Below are 17,708 nucleotides of genomic sequence, written 5' to 3'. Positions count from 1 at the left end.
AAGGAAGACATGACACCCGATTCTTTCAAATTCCATAAATTAATTAGAGGGATAAAACCTTTTAATTATTTTCATAGAAATAAATGAAATTAATAACAAAGATACAATGGTAATCCTAGCTCGACTTTCTGCTTCAGATGGAAAGGAAGGAATGACGCATGCAACGACTTGACTACTATTCTCAAAATGATTAATTAATTCATTTGTTTATTTTTTATATAAAAGAAAAAGATATTTGAATTAAATCGTATTTGGACTAGACACATTATTTTTTGAGTTTAAGAAAGAGGATACTCATGATTATAAGAAAACAATTAGTTCAAGGATTAGATGGCGTAAATTGCATTTGAAAAAAAGTGAATGGAATGGAGGAAAACAATAGCAGAGCAGAAAGAATTATTAACTGTCAATTTTGCTTTTAAGAGGATTTAGCCATTTCTCCTACATTTATGTGTCTTTTCTTTGTTTTTGGGACTTCTCTCTATTTTTATATTTATGTGTATGAATGTGTTGTTTATCTCCTCTACTTGTAGGGAGACCTTGGACACCTTTTTTTGGAAAGGGAATCCTCCATTAATGAGTCCATAATAGATTAATTGAAATCGAATATTTACCCTTTAAGTCTTAATTAAACCTTTCTTATTTTTATGAAACAAAAATTGGGACAGCTAATATTTAGCCAATAAGTACTTATTTAACCATTTGGAATATCCAAAACTACTTGCTTTCTCAAATCAAAATCTTTCTATTGTTATATTTCTATGAAATCATATCTCATTTATTTGTTATCTTTCATTGATTTTGTAATGTATATATAATTCAAAGATCATCTCTCAAGCATTTCAAATTACAAATCTCTCAATGAAAACTTCCCAAAGTAATGATTTTGAAAAGCAACTCTAATGTTTGTACACAAAGTAAATGCTGGTCTCTCATAAAACCAACAAGTTATAGTTCACTTCACTTTCTTTTCTAAATGAAAAAACCAGTATGCTCCACAGCACTTGAAAGTTCAGCAATGCATATGATACAATAACAACTCTGGAAATTCTGTTCATTTGCAATACTTATTGAACCACACCCCAATGTTAAGGAAGCTTTCAAAGTCAGATTGTGGCCTGCACAAAAATAAGAACATCATATTATCAATTACAGTTATATGTAGACTGAAGAATGAAGAGAGATATTTATGTTTATTTGTTTACCTATCGATTCCATGAACATCATTCGGAAACACGATGACTTTATGCGGTACACCTTTTTCTCGTAAAGCCCGTGCATACTACAGATTTAAACAATATGGGTTTCTCTATCAGAGCTCTCTGGTTTAAAAGGCAATCACAAAAGAGTCACAGTTCTTTGTTTAAACTATCAAACTCAGACTGAGACAAGAATACTTACTTGCAGTCCATTAGTAACTGGAACACGAAGATCTTGTGCACCTAATAGCAAAAGGGTTGGTGTTTTCACCTGCAAACATCATCAAAGCATGAAGCTAGTGCTACAATTTTAACTGCAATCAAACTGAAATACTATAAATAGTATTTGAAGTATTGTAAACTTTCATCAAGCATTTCAAAGGAAAGAGGAGTGACGAAAACAAATAAATAAAAAGGAATGAGAGGAAATAATGAATAAATTAAATAAAGTTCCAAACAATATTGGTTTATTGCCAATGAAATATCCTATGATCCTATCAGTTAATGTAATTCCCTTGAAATATTAAGCCGCAAATAAAGGCATGTAGAAATTATTTTTATTGGAATGTGCTTTTTTTACACACAAAAATATTAGCACATTTCAATGAGTGAAAAGTTTATTTTGGTGAACAGACCTTTGAGATGTGTGAAATAGGAGACTTGCTATAAAATTGAGTTAGATCATCTACTGATGGTGCTTCAGTAAACTTTTCACTTCCAATGGTCCCATAAGTCTCTGCATAGCACCAATCAGGGATATCAGTTGTACCAGTCATCAGTGCAAGGTTACAAACAGGGTTTCTAGCAGCTGCTGCAACAAACTTCTCTGGTGCCTACAGCAATTAGAAAGACTTGATAAAACTGTGAATAATGTTTAAATAATAGCCACAATCTACATTGCAATAAAAAATAGTTCAAAAAGACAAAGTTACACCAATTCATGGCCTATAGTCAATGAATTATTCAGTTCAAGTCTCTGATTTCCAGTTTCAGGTTGATAGACTTGGGCCAATTGGCAACCTAAGTCAATGGGCCGAGGTTCTGGCAAGTTTACAGTGACATGTGGAAGAAAGAGAAAAATTAACTATGCTATAATGCATAAGGAAAAATCGGTTATATAAGGTGGAGGGTGTCAGAGAAAGAGAAGTGAGGATTATTGGGTGATTTACGTCTTTGAGACATGGGCTCTAAATTCTGGGAAAGGGGGGATTTCATTTCTATAGTTTATGCAATTCTGAGGATATCGAATTTTCTTCTTTTGAAGGGCTACTATGAGGCTCGCTTACTCAGGAAGAGACATATTTTAGGTTCAAAATCCCAACCCAAGTAGAATTCCTATTGCTAAGGTGTTGATAGAAGATCTGATTGGGGGTGCGAACCACCCAACCAACAAAGCATAGGCCAAGGAGGGGGATGGTCGTTGAACTATTTCATTGAGCCAGCAGTAAGCTGTCTGATCAACTGCCCATGCCAACTAACGTTAAAGAAAATAGCAATGGTGGTGACTGGCCTTCGAAAATAGGAGTGTAGGCTGCAGAGTGTTGATGGACAAAGTGACAGTTGGTGGCCGAGGTAGCTTGGTGGGCTTAATGGATGGGGGCGAGAAGGTACCATCATCTTAACATCTAGAGATCACCTATAGTATGCATCAAGTCAACGAGTTCTTCAAATTTTACACAATTGCTGAGGAGAAAAGGATCGAAATAGTGCCTTTGGAGGCTATAGAAACATTTGTATCACAGTATGTGGAGTTAACACACCTGGCCAATCAAGTGGGTTGTCAGAAAGCCACCATGTGAACCACCTAGCACAGCAATCTTTGATGGACTCGCAAGCCCCAAGTTAATTACATGATCAATGGCAGTAAGTACATCGTTGACATCCTGCACATGGCAAACAAAGATCAAGATCCAACTCCAACAATAAATTAAGCCATAATAGTTTTGGAACTTGCTTACAAAGTAGAGCTGAAATCAGAAAACCATTTATAAATTCAAAATTACAAGTAAATAACCAAGAAATACCTGGGAACCAATTTTCCCTAGAAGAGATTGTACGGCTTCCTCACCAAATCCTAATGAGCCTCTGAGAAATATTATCATGTGAGAAGCATTGAAAAAGACTGGTACTAGACATTTCTTCAACTACAATTGGATATCTAAACAGACTTCAAGTCATGTGGAATCACTTGTTATCTCATTACCGGGAAGGCAAATGGCATTATAATTCTTTTATAAATAAAAGCCTTTTGGATATAACAGACTATTTCTTAGAATATTAGCATTACACTTATTATTAGTGTGTTGGACTTGTACTAGTAGTATATATACTTGTCCTGATTATTAATACAAGTAGGAGCATTAGGCTAGGGTATGGAATCATGACATATGAAAAAAGGGTGGCCCAATGCCCGAGGTTCCCATCTAGTATGGTCTAGGGAAGGTAGATGTACCTAGCCTTATCACCATTGACTGCAAACGGAAACTATTTCTAGGATTTGAGCTCATGATCCCAGGTCAGAAGGCTAGCAACCATAATACAGGGTAGCCAATACTGCAATATAGCAGTGTGGTGGTACATATCTGCAGCTTATATCTATGCCAGCCAATCACATGTTTTCCTGTAGCAGGAGTGGCAGAGAGTAACTACAGTTCAATAGAAGGCATCACGATGTCGATCTCTAACGTTATGAGCGGAAAAATCCTTTGTTCACCTAATCTTTTTCAATTGATTAGACTATTTCAAAATGATATTTGTGTATTTATACGTGAATTAAAAAAGTATCAGACTATTTCTTGCTGATAATTGCAGATTACACTGTATCTGCTATCTTCGATATACAGCCATCCCACTATCCGCTATATTGATATGATGATTTTACTTTGGGACCTCATTAATCAAATGATAGGGGATCTTAAGAATTTTAGTCTTCTCTTTTGTGCCTGCTTTACTCTATTGTTTTGTCCTCTCATCCAGATAAAAGTAGTCTAGTGATCCTTCTAGGGTGTTTTCGTTCATTTTTTCTTCCAAATTCTAACACGTTAATTGAATAGAGTAACCTTCCATCTTGAAAATCCCCAGATAACATATGTTGTACCTTCATGTGAGGTGCAAACTCAAGAATCAGTTTCTCATCTATTCTTACGTTGTTCTGATGGTCATTTTTGTTCCATGTTTGGTGTGCCCTAGATACTTGGACAATTTTTTGATGATTAGCTTCAATGGCTTCGGTAGAAGAGAGGAAGCCAAGTCTTAGTGGATATGTGCAATCTATGCAAAAGTAGGTCATGCATTAAGGATATTAATTTCAATTAGCAGCTGATTTGGGATAAAATTAGGTTATTGGCTTTTATTTGGTGTAAAAACCACATGATCACTTCTAGGTGACTTCCCTAACAGATGATATGTAGAAGATTTGGGTAGCTTCGCTTCATTCATGTTTTTATATATTCTATGTCTTTTGTGTTCGGATTTTATGTTAAAGAGGAACCCTTCTCTTTTAATATATTCTTTCTATGTTACCTTCTTTTCTTCTTTTATCGACAAAAAAATCCAAGTCTGTAAATGGAACTCCACATAAGCTAACTCCAGGTCTACTGCACATAAATTTATAAACCCAGCGCAAGCAACCGATTACTATGGTATACTAAAATGTGCTAGTACTTACCTGTATCAGCATCAGTGTGAGAATAAGAATCCATCATTTGATGAACCACTTTGTAAAGGCTCAACAAGAATATGAGGGAAAGCATAAAAACCATCATGAATTTAAAAAGTCAGGTTTTGACTAAATGTTTGGACATCAAGAGGATATCATTTACCTGTAGTTTACAATCAACAAGCTATATCCAAGTGAAGAAAGAAAGGCATATGACTTAGAAAAGCTAGTCAATGAGACAGTGTGTGGTCCGCCATGAAGGATCACAATTAGTGGATCACATGTGTCATTTTTCTTAGCTTTTGATGACACAAATATTGCTTCATAAGGTTTACTAGCACCTGAAATAGAATTTGAAATGAAACAGCAAGATCATAAATGAAAATTAATTCCTCAAGAAAACTCAGTATAACCAAGATTGCCAAACTCCAGTCCTATTAAGGGGTTTATTTATGCAGTCTTGAATTATAAACAGAAATGACTAAGTGCACAAATTGCTCAAGCAATTCAGAAAAACAACTTATCCTTTTAATGTGTTTTCAACCTTACAATTAAGCTTTTCTAAATGTGGGTTTCAGCAAGGTGATTCCCTACTTAGATATTAATAATGTTATCTTCTTGCAACAGAGGCTTGTTTTTGTTTTTTATGGAGGTCGGCACGAGGAGACAGAAGAGTACACTAAGCAACATTAGACATCCAATAAACATTATTTTTTACTGTTATTTCTGGTAATGTGCAAATATATTTTCTGCAGACTAATGTCACAAATTGTTACATGAGATTGTCATGGCATGTGATCCACACACGTAATGGGTATTGAGAGTTACATTATTTATGGTAAAATTGTGGTAAACAGAACATGAGAGTTACATTCAGGGTCCGTCTGTGAGTTCAGTTTTGGAGGGGAAGGAAGAGAAAGGGAAGGCTTCAGAGTCATGAAATACACTTATGAGGTGGTTCCAAAGCCTTCCCTTTCCTTTCTTTCCCTTACAAAACCCAACTCACAAACAAACCCTTAGAAATTTATGTGCATTTACTAGTACCCTAAAGACCAAAAGTCAAATACCTTTTGTTAGGCTCACAGAAGCATCCTTCACTGAGATCTTTATTACACTAAACGTAAGAGAGGACACCAAAGACCTAACCTGTAGCCAAAGTCCGACAGTACACTTTGAGAATCATACAGGATTACTATTATTTGCAAAAAGGATCCATACAAACATACAAAAAAGCAAATTAACTAAAACCTTGTCGGAGCATTTAAATATGGGATCTGATACATTTGACCAACTCCATTCATTAGTATTGTTTGACTTCTCTACAATGACCCCATACTTGACTTGAGGAACATCTACTGGACTGCTAGAAACTGCATAAAGTTTTACAAGTTAAAATAAAGTAATATATGTCTTCACTTCAACAGACCAAGTCAAAGATAAACTGAGCACTAAATGTTACCAGCAAGAATATTGTTCCCATCCAAGGCAAGGAGACCCCACGAGAAGTTTGAATCATTGGGGGTGATACGTGATATTTCTCCACTGTATTAAATGAAAATGGAAGGAGTAAGCATTATGTTTTGCATAAAGGTTTTCACAAACAGAACAAAAATGCACCCCTACAGTTATTTTTACCTCAATACATTGACAGAAAGTAAAATTTGTCTGCTGTTCCAGATAGAGGATATAATCAAAGTGTAGCCATCAGAAAGCCATGGACCACTAAGGATACTGAAACAATAGAGTCCCGGGAAAGAGCCATCTTCAGCACACGCCACAACTGGAATCTTCGGAGATTGAAATTGATACAATAATCACAATAGTTAATTAGAATTTCATTCAGAAAGTAAAAAGCACTTACCACGCAGCAAACAAAATCTAAAATCAAATTTTGATCTTTTGCTAATTTGACAAATTTTAATCATTTAAAGGTAGGAAGTTGATGTAGCTGCTCCATCCATGAGTTCAAAGATTGTCAATGTCTGCGTATTAGAGAATAAGCAATAGGCTTAACAATTAGGCTAGTAACTGTCAGTTACCTTTCTGTTTTCAGTTACTAAGTTGAGGAGGTGACCTCTGTTACACGTCACCTCCTATAGTAGCTTCTCTTAAAAGTTTCCCTTCTCCTATATAAAGGGAAAGGCTCTCCAATTGTATTCAAGAAACTATTCATTCAATACAATTCAGTTTCCATATTCTGTTTCTCTCTCTCTCATATTCAGTTTAGTTTTACGGTTTTACATGGTATCAATCACCTCCATGGCCATAGCTTCATATCCTGCTCATCCTCTTCAAGTTGTTTCTCCTTTGTTTTCTCTTCCCCTTCCAACCACCAAGCTAAGTGAGAAAAACTACCTTACTTGGGGTCAATTCATGCTTGCTTTGCTAAAAGCAAATAGTATTATTCGCTGTGTAGAATTATTCTATTTCTGCACTTAACCTAGTAACAACATCTTGTTTCTTATTCTTTCTTGTTCAAAATACTAGGTTTCCTCCACTAACAGGCAGTAGCTCGAAGTTGAGGGTCCACAGATGGTATAAACTGCAATTTGATTTGTAGAACAATGGAGGCTAGCTCCTTACAGTCAGTGATATAGCTCTAAAGTATAAACCAGGAAGTTAGGAACTGCTGAACTGTAAGAAAGGAAGAAAGCACAAGGAGCTTCTTCTTTAGATACAGAAGCCCAGACCCCCTGTCTGCTCTTTATGCCCCCTCAGACCTTCCTTTGAGTATTATTCCCCAAATCTTCCCTCTATCAATTCACCCTCTTCCAGCTCAACCAACCAGTTGGTTATGTGCAGCCTTCTTCTCATTGGTCCTTCAAATGTGATACCAAATCTTCCCTCTCTTCTTTCACTATGTGCCAGCTCATGATAGGATAAGACCAAGGAGGCCTATTATTAAGAATGTATATAAGAGAGGAAAGAGGGGTGTTTGGCTTAAGGGGTAACAGAATTACTACTATGCCCCTAAGGCAGTTAGTGTTAGGTAGGCTGATTGAGGAATCAGTCGAGGGATCCATTGTATGCAATCTTCTATTGTAATTCATCTATTTCTCTAATAAAATTCTCTAGAACCCTAGCAGAATCAACGAGATTCTGGTTTAGGGGCATTTCTTTTCAATTTTATCCACTCTATTGTTCTTTCTGGATACCAGTGTTATCACTGGTATCAGAGCACTAATTCTAGTGCATGAGGGAGGGGAAAATCCACGATTTCTTGCTGCTGAACTATACGTATGGTATCAACCAGAACCATGGCCAGAGACAACGATAGTTGGACCCAGGAACGTGAAGGAATACATCAAGAGAGGGAGGAGTTGCATATAAGGGTAGAATTGAACAAGACATGTACCAAGAAAACTGAAGAAATCCTCGAAGCTATAGCCATGAAATTGGGCATTTCCAGGGAGGAGAATTATGTTGGTAGGAGTGGCGATAATGATGAGGAAGTTGAAAGCCCCAAACCACACCAGAACCAAGACAAATGGCAACTGGAAATCCTGTTTTCCTTGGGGATGATGCGTATAGGTGGATTCAAAAATTGGAGAGGTACTTCGCGATGAGGGTTGTTTCTAACGAAGAGAAGATGCAAGCCACCCTAGTTGCGTCGGAAGAGAAAGCCCTTAGCTGGTTTCAATGGTTGGAACATTGCAATCCATCCCCAACTTGGAGTAGTTTCAAAATAGCAGTGGTAAGAAGATTTCAACCCTTTATGATACAAAATCCTTTTGAATTGTTATCATCTTTGAAACAAGAGGGTAGTGTAGAGTCATACATTGAGGATTTTGAGAAGTATGTTGGTGTTCTACAAGAGGTTAATCATGATTTTGTGAAGGGAATTTTTCTTAATGGGTTGAAAGAGGAGGTAAGGGCAAAAGTAAAGGTATGTGAGCTGGAGACTCTATCTGAGGTCATCCAAAAGGCTCTCCATATTGAATAGAAAAATGTGGTGATTAATAGGAAAAACAGTTCTGGTTATGTGAGATCAGGGCCCCTCCTATATTAAGGTGGTGTCATTGGAGCAATCTTCCATCAGCAATAGCAGAAGAGAAGGGTCATATGTGGGATATGTTGTGGAAGCAATACGAGTTTGCCAAAAACAGACAATTCTAAGGGAAAAGGGGCTTACAGGAGACTCACTAGTGTGGAAATGAAGGAAAAGAGGGAAAAGGGCTTATGCTTCAGATGTGATGAGCCCTTCACTAGGGATCACATCTGTAAAAATAAGCATCTGAGGATGCTTATCCTTGGGGAGGAAGAAGGCTATGAAGGGGAGATAGAAGAAGGGCAAGAGAAGGAAGCTTTCAATTCCCTGCAATTGTCCCTTTATTCTATAAAGGGGTTAACATCCACTAGATCATGGAAGATAGGAGGGATGCTTGACAAGAGACTAGTGGTAGTGATGATAGGTTGTGGAGCCTCCCACAATTTCATTGCAAGGGACTTGGTGGATAAATTCCAGTTGATGTGGTTGAAGTGGGGGATGGTCATTAGGTGAGGTGCAAGGGTAAGTTTACTCAACTCAAGCTTTTCCTACGGGAATTAGATGTGGTCCAGGACTTCTATTTGTTTGGGTTGAAGGGTGTGGATTTGGTTCTAGGTCTTGGGTGGCTAGCAGGGTTGAGGGAAGTTAAGGCTGACTTTGGGAAGATGGTCTTGAACATCAAGAAGGGGAATTCAATAATCACATTAGTAGGAAACCCTGCTCTGACCAGAATAGAGTTGTCATTAGGAGCCTTCATGTAGGTTCTAAAGGAGGAGGGAAAGGGTTTGTTGATTCAGTGTAATAATCAACAACTAGCTCAATCTACAAATACGGTTCCAACAGAATTGCAGGGGGTGCTTCAACAGTATTAAGGGGTATTTCGGGATCCTCAAGGTCTGCCACCATGTAGGAGGCATGACCATGTCGTCTACTTGAAGGAAGGGGCTCAAATTCCTAACATCAGACCCTATAGGTGTCCATACTGCTAGAAGGCTGAAGTGGAAAGGTTGGTTGCTGAAATGTTGGGAGCTAGGGTGATTAGGCCCAGTTAAAGCCCATACTCTAGTCCTATAATCTTGGTGAAGAAGAAGGATTAGGGATGGAGATTTTGTATAGACTATAGGGCTCTAAATAAGATTACAATGCTTAACAAGTTTCCCATACCACTAGTAGAAGAATTTCTAGATGAAATTGGAGCAGCCAGAGTATTTTCCAAGTTAGATCTCAAATCAGGATATCACCAAATAAGGATGAGGGAAGAGGATGTTGAGAAAACAGCTTTCAGAACTCATGAAAGTCACTATGTGATCCTGGTCATGCCATTTGGGCTGGCCAATGCCCCTTCCACCTTCCATTCTTTAATGAAAGACATCTTAAGACCTTACTTAAGGAAGTTCACCCTTGTTTTTTTTTATGACATACTGGTTCAGTCCTTATATGACTACTTATGTCCACCATTTGCAAGTTGTCTTGACTTTGCTAGAAGAGAATTATTTAAAAGCCAATCAGAAAAAATATAGCTTTGGCCAGCAAAACATTGAATATTTGGAGCACATCATTTCTGGAGAGAGGGTTTCTCTGTTGACTTGTCCAAGGTTGAAGATATGAAGACTTGGCCTCAATCTACAAATCTTAAGGAACTGAGGGGGTTCCTAGGTCTAACAGGATACTATAGAAGATTTGTTAGGGATTATAACAAGATTGCTAAGCCACTCACCAACTTACTCAAGAAGGATGCTTTTAAGTGGACTGAGGAATCTACTCTAGCCTTTGAAAAGTTGAAGGCTGCTATGGCAAACCTACCCTTACTTGCAGTGCCTTATTTCAACAAGGAGTTTGTGGTAGAGACATATGCCTCTAGCAAGAGTTTGGGAGTGGTCTTAATGCAGGGTGGGAGAACCCAGAGTTTTTGGAGTCAAGGGTTATCTTCCAGGGCTCAACAAAGATTTGTGTATGAACGGAAACTTATATCCTTAGTCCAAGCAATTCAGAAGTGGAGACACTATTTGATGGGCAAGCACTTCATCATTAGGACAGACCAGAAAAGTTTGAAATGTTTGACTGAACAAAGGTTGTTTTCAGATGAACAATTTAAGTGGACAGTCAAGTTGGTAGGGTTAGATTTTGAGATACAATACAAGTCAGGGTGGGAGAACACAGTAGCAAATGCCCTTTCAAGCACGCTCATGTATTCTGCACTTTTTGTTCTAACGAGTGAGAAGGTAGGCACATGGAATGAGGAACTACAACATGATCCTAAATGGAAGGAAATCATCCAAGACAAGATAATCTCTCCCACTGCCCATCCTAACTATGAGTTGAGAAGGGGGTTGCTTTACTACAAAGGAAGGTTAGTCCTGTCCAAAGATTCTAATAGGATACCCATCATCAAGGTAGAATGACATGAGACATTAATGGGGGGTCATTTTGGACACTTTAGGACTTTTAAAAAGATTGCTAGTTTCCTATACTGGGAAGGAATGAAGTCAAACATCAAGGACTTCGTGGAGAAGTGAGGTGTGGCAGAGAAATAAATATTCTACCTTGTCTCTTGCAGGGTTGATGCAGCCACTGCCAATCCCTCAACAAGTCTAGAGGATGTCTCAATGGACTTCATAGGGGGGATTGCCTTAGGTAAGAGGGAAGGATACCATCTTTGTTGTTGTGGATAGGCTCATTAAATATGTGCAAGTATATGCTCTAGGACATCCTTATTCAGCCAAGGATGTGGCCACTGTTTTTCTAAAGGAAGTAGTAAAGTTATATGGATTCCCTTCATCCATAGTTTCTGATAGAGACCCTCTATTCTTAAGTCAATTTTGGAAAGATAGGATAAAACCAAGGAGGCCTATTATTAAGAATGTATATAAGAGAGGAAATAGGGGTGTTTGGCTTAAGGGGTAGCAGAATTACTACTATGCCCCTAAGGCAGTTAGTATTAGTTAGGGGATATGTCTATAAATAGAACATTGGGGGGAAAGTTAGTTAATGGGTTGTTGTAGTAGCTGATTGAGGAATCTATTAGAAGTGTTCATTAGTTAATAATGCACGTGCTCCCCTCCTTGTGTGGCTAATTTTGTTGGGCTTTTAGTTAGAGTTTGTTAGTAGGTTGTTAGGCCCACATGCATTGTATCTTCTCTATATTAAGGACCCTGATCCTTATTGTAAAATACAATTTGAAAATAATAGAATTACTTTTCTCTCTTTCTGTCTAAATTTCTAGATCCTTCTTCTTCGTTCTTTCTTATAGAATCAGTTGAGGGAAAAGGATTGAGGGATCCATTGTATGCAATCTTCTATTGTAATTCATCTCTTTCTCTAATAAAATTCTCTAGAACCCTAGCATAATCAACTTGATTCTAGTTTAGGGGCATTTCTTTTCAATTCTATCTACTCTATTGTTCTTTTTGGATACCAATGTTATCAGCTCACCAGTTGGTTATGCACAAGCTTCTCTCTCTTGTGGACCCTCATGTGCCCCACTATTGTTAATTAACTCCAATCTTGGTCCATTCTCACTTGCAAGTTGTAAAATTCCGTTATGTGTCCTCAAACACCGCATCTATTTCTTGTGTTTTCGTTTATCATAGACCCCGCACAATATTATTTAAGGATGATAATCATGTAATGCGGAGCTTTTATGAACTGACAAATGAAGATCACACAAAGGGAAATATGTGGTCAAGTAACAGTCACATATTTCAGTTTCCCAGAAAGATTCCAATATCACTCATGACTCAGGGTCTGGTACCCTAGCGGCCTAACCCAGTTCTCCATTCAAGAGTTTGAGGTTTGGATTCATAGGCATATCTCCAAGATGGAAATCCAATATGCTGGTTTCAAGTATGTTTAGCGCATACTTCCTTTGGAACATCACAACACCAGCCATAGACTGAGCCACTGCAATTAAAAGTCTAAAAGATAAAATATTTAGAACAATTGTGTAGATTCCAGATTTTCAGAAGGACTTTAATGGGGCACCTTATATGGGATCAATTCACACCAGTGCAATTTACACTGTAATACTTAAATCTAAGAAGCCCAGATACATCAAAAATAGAAAAGTGTCGCATATGATACTTCCAGATATGTACCCGAGAAGTAAAAAAAATCAATGACAGAAGAAATAAAAAAAATCAAGAGCAACAATATATCTTAAAAATCAACGCAAATTATTCAGATAAAATGAGCAGAGATGAGAAGTTACCACATCATAAACTTTTCTAGATTGGGACAGCTTTATATCACTGGACCAATCAATTCTGTGAAGTGAATTTGTTGCAGAGTGGGCTCCAGAATCAACTGAACTTCTTGAAGACAAAAACACAAGAAACTTTCCATCTGGGCTGGTAGAATATTCAAGTACAAGAATCATGACCATTGAAAACAAACGTACATAGATTTTACTTATTACTAGTGACTCATTCACTTTAATTTCTAGAAACGGATGAACAAGTGTGGTGAAAACGAGAAGGTAAAGTTTAGCATTTAAGAAATATTAGAATAACCAATGAGAAGGTGTTTAGCATTTAAGAAATATTAGAATAACTTGGTCTAACTCCACCTCAAACGCTAGCTCAAGGAAGAGTGTTTCCCAACTGAATATGAAGGTCTCTTTGCTCACACACCCATCAGATGTGGGACATAACAGACGCTAACCAAGGAAAAGTTAGGAACTTGGAATGATTACAGATAGCTTTCGATCAAAGCATAAGCTTTCACACACATTATCCAAGAAAAACTCATAATGATGAAAATATGTTGGTTTCAGGAAATATAGCTCCAAAAGAGTTTTAATTTTTTTCATATTCTTCATGATAAATAATTGGGCCTAATCTAGATCATAGGAGGAACGTTGCCCAAATTATTATAAATGGTTTGTCCCGTACATGTTCAACCTGTATGAGCTACCTTTGAGGTGGAATTAGACCCAATTACTCTAGAGTATGGTATCAGAGTCTGTCACAATGTTGGGCCACCCATTAAATGTCCGATCTTGACCATGAGGGAGCGTGTTAAGTGTTATGAAGTCCCACATTTGTTAAATATGTGAGGGGTGTGAACCATTCATATATAACTTCGGCAACCCTCCCCATGAGCTAGCTGTGGAGTGGAGTTAGGCCCGATTATAGCTATGGAGTGTTTCAAGACTTAAAAATATTTCTTCTCTATTTCCATTAAAATGCAAAGGTACTCTCCCTTCTCTGTTTCTATTAAAATTTTCTCTTCTCTGTTTCTTTTAAAATTTTCTCTTCTCTGTTTCCATTAAAATAGCATGGACGTATGGGATTGCAGTTGATGGAAACAGGAAAAATCCAATGCAAATATTGTGATATGGTTGTAACCGGAGGAGCATATAGGTTGAAGCGTCACCTAACTAGAATTAACCGGGATGTTGAACCTTGTATTGTTGTGAGTGATGATGTGAAGAGGGAAATGTTACTGACTGTTATGGGTTTGCAACAAAATTTGTTCAACAAATCTAATTCTTTTAGTATGAGCAAGCAGGGGCAGCCCAAAGTTGGTGAAAAGAGAAGAGAGAATGAATACTTGTTCAAGAAGAAAGGGATCAACACTCAATCCACCATCAATAACATGTTTAAGAAGGGAATTAAAGAGGAAGCAAACCAAGCTATTGAAAGGTTTTTCACAACAATGTCATTCCATTTAATGTGGCAATGAGTGATGAATACTATGAAATGTTTGAGTTAGTTGCGAAACATGGAGTTAACTTACGTTTTGAGATTGGATTTGGAATTATGTTTTTAGTAATCTATGCTCAGTTTGGATTTGGATTTATCTATAATACTTTTATACATATGATTTTGTTCACATACATATCTATTGATAAGTAGGATCTTAAGAGTTGTGTTACTATCCTATATTTACGATCTTTGACTCCCATCCCAATCCTAATTAGAATCTCGATTTTGACTACCTTGCTACCTGCCACTTGTTAAAGATCAATCACATCAAGCTGGTAACCCCTTAAACTTCATTATTAGCTAATTTTCTTATTACCTTGCATACAAAAAGGGGGGAAATTATTGCAGGTTTTGTTTATGAAAATGAAAAAACAAAGCCTGGCCTTGATGTATTATGGTAAGAAACTGAGAATGAGAGTATAGCTTACCTGAACCGTGGAAAGAAAGCGCTGCTAATGGTTTGAGTTAGGTTGAGTGCTTGAACATCTTCAGTTGAGCTACATGAACACAACTTTATAGTTCAGCTCAGAAAAACCAAACTTCACAAAAAAGAGCACTTTTAAAAAAAAAATATCAACCTGAAGTGACTTACTGAATCTCAGTTTCATTAGCTTTTGACTCATGGTGTGGTGCTTTCACAGCATATAATGCACAAGGTCTGTTATAACAGTACTTAATACCAAGTTTTCTTGTCACAAATGACCATCCTACAAAAACCAAATATTGTTCTAAGCCTTCAGTTGATGGAGCCCACACAACTTGTCCAACACTCAAAGATCTGTCTATTCCTTTGACTGCTTGTACCTCTCCACTGTAAAATCAATGTTCCAGTTAGGATTTTCTATCTAAAAATATGCTATTTAATTATTGAATTAATATGAAGTATACAAAACCTGGTGATGTTTATAACAAATAGTGCAGGTTGCCTCTTGCCTGCATATGTTTCTCCCCAGTCCTCCTCCCAATCCCCTTGACCTTTCCAGCTACCAGTATCTTTGTCCGTTGACCCACCTTTCTTGTATCCCAGACCATTGAATGCCGGTTTTGCAGAGGATGGAACCTCAGCTACATATGCTATACGTGTTTCATCTGAGTTCCATGAAATTCCCTCAAACCTATACAACAGAATAAGACACTGGTTCTCAATGCACAAGTCTTAAGTACCGGTTAGTCGTATAGTTATATCTTCTAGAGCATGTGGCTTTACTTCTAAGGTTACAATATGGTGAAACACTCGAAATCAAACAACTATTATCAGACACAAAATTGCCAAAAACAGTACCAGACTGACATTGAATAGTTGAGAAAAATGACAAGGGAAAAATTGAAATTATAACAATTTATCATTCTTTTTTTTACAAGGGATTTCAAACATGAGAACTGATTTCTAAATCAAATCGAATTAGTTACAGTTTTAATAATTCCAAACACAATTGTCATTCTCATTTACCATCCATCAGTGTATACAGAACCATGCACCGATTGCGCAACATGGAACTCCTTCTCCACGTGAGACGAATTCCATATTTCAAAGCGAGAAGGGCCTTCACTCTCAGGGTTTCGAACTACTAGAAGCTTTGAGCCAGAAGGGGATGGAACCATTATGGACACTCCAGGCAACTCTATAGGAAACGGAGCCCATTGGAATCTCACAGAACCATTGCTCTCCTTGAGAATGGTAGAGGATAGAATGAATTTCCTTCTCTTGTTCGCCAAAAGGTTTGGCTGGCTGATAGAAAACATTACCTGAGAGACTGCTTGCACAGGAAAAAAAACAATTATGAAGTGAACTATTGGCAATATATAAGCAGTTACTAACCATCATAAGTTAATAAAGAATTCAGTTACAGTAGTTCCCCCCAATTCTCTTATTTTCTGTAGTAGTTAAACTTAGTTTAATGTTTTTTGCATATGCCCTATTGTAAATAGGATAATATTTTACTACCTTAGGGAATAATTATCATTCAACTTGTCTCCATAAGGTGTGATTTTTGTTGTTTTCTATGAGTTTTACAGTAAAAAAAAGTGGCCTAGTGCATGAGGCTCTCACTTAATAAGATCTCGGGAGAATAGTATGCAACCTTACCCCATAAGCAGAGAGACTGTTTCCAAGATTTGAACTCACGACTTCATGGTCACTAAGTAATAACCTTACAGTTTCTAGGAGTATTACTGTCAATCCAATAAAAACATAATGCTGGACTCTATAATCATAGAGGTCATGAAATTATATCAGAATATTATTTAATAAACAAAACAACAAATCTCAGCTGTTGCTAACAATACACTTGCGCGATGTTTTAAATTGCATTCTGCAACCACAATTGAACCGACAATGCTGCAAGTCAGTCTAGCAACCTCAGCCATATCGGCCTTATTTTCCTACGATTGTCAACAAAATATAGCTGCAACCGCAATCTAAAGAAAACCATGTACTTGGAGTATATTAGAATGCACTCACCACCATCTTGGGATTTGAAAATCCAAGCCTTGTCAATGTTGGAGATAGCGTTGAATTCTTGAAGCAAGATAGACTGATTCAAATATTCTTCTTCTGTCGATTCGTCTAACCCCAACGGGAATTCTTTATGCTCAGTAGCTTTTGGATTCTCCATAGCCAAAAACCGTTAAAAATCTTTTGCTACGGATTATAAAAAACAAGCAACAAAAAAAAATGGTGATGAGAATGATAATCTAAATTTATTAACAAAATAATGGATTTGAATTTGATTAACTAATTTTGCTTTAGCTATATAATAAAAAATAAAAGTAAAACACTGAAGTGTCTTAGAACATAGTTTAAAGGTCTATTTGCGAGTTGGATTTTGGAGGGAAATGGAGGGCATTCATATGCTTGTTTAGTTTCTCTCCTTCTAAAATCCAACTCCGAAATCTAAGTATATGCCAATTTTTTTGTTGTTGTAAAAATTAGATAAATTAGCTTAAGTATAATGAAATAGAAGTAGAAGTATTTGAGTGTGAATGTGGAGAATGAGAAGGGAATTTTTACGTGACTTACTTGATGAGAGAAATGGGTGTGATTGTTGAGTTGAGCGTGAGAATGAGAAGGATAGAGAAAGATAATGTGTTGAGTGATAAATAATAATAAGGAGGAAGGGAATCTCGGGGGTTGAGATGACGCTGGACACCAATTATGA

General features: G+C 37.1%; 1 protein-coding gene across 4 annotated transcripts; it reads right to left on the bottom strand.

The window, feature by feature from the left end:
- LOC109325642 (acylamino-acid-releasing enzyme-like) lies at positions 1,022-17,708 on the bottom strand. 4 transcript variants are annotated; one of them, XM_019558120.1, is made up of 18 exons: positions 17,570-17,708; positions 17,012-17,191; positions 16,001-16,304; positions 15,444-15,665; positions 15,143-15,361; positions 14,979-15,047; positions 13,053-13,191; positions 6,493-6,644; positions 6,317-6,399; positions 6,106-6,227; positions 5,925-6,003; positions 5,021-5,198; positions 3,224-3,284; positions 2,960-3,082; positions 1,835-2,032; positions 1,402-1,470; positions 1,206-1,282; positions 1,022-1,118 (listed from the first exon to the last, which is right to left on the bottom strand). In XM_019558120.1, exons 2-18 carry the CDS (start codon positions 17,163-17,165, stop codon positions 1,055-1,057), a joined length of 2,313 nt encoding a protein of 770 aa, XP_019413665.1. In that variant the 5' UTR covers positions 17,166-17,191; positions 17,570-17,708; the 3' UTR covers positions 1,022-1,054. The 4 variants fall into 4 exon arrangements, with proteins under 4 accessions (XP_019413665.1, XP_019413668.1, XP_019413667.1 ...); XM_019558123.1 differs by having other exon boundaries at positions 17,012-17,185; positions 17,535-17,686; XM_019558122.1 differs by having other exon boundaries at positions 17,561-17,686.

Source organism: Lupinus angustifolius, chromosome LG13 (genome assembly GCF_001865875.1).
Source record: "Lupinus angustifolius cultivar Tanjil chromosome LG13, LupAngTanjil_v1.0, whole genome shotgun sequence".
Taxonomy (NCBI): domain Eukaryota; kingdom Viridiplantae; phylum Streptophyta; class Magnoliopsida; order Fabales; family Fabaceae; genus Lupinus; species Lupinus angustifolius.
The sequence above is the reverse complement of the archived record's forward strand: the minus strand, read 5'-3'. Positions and strand labels throughout refer to the sequence as shown.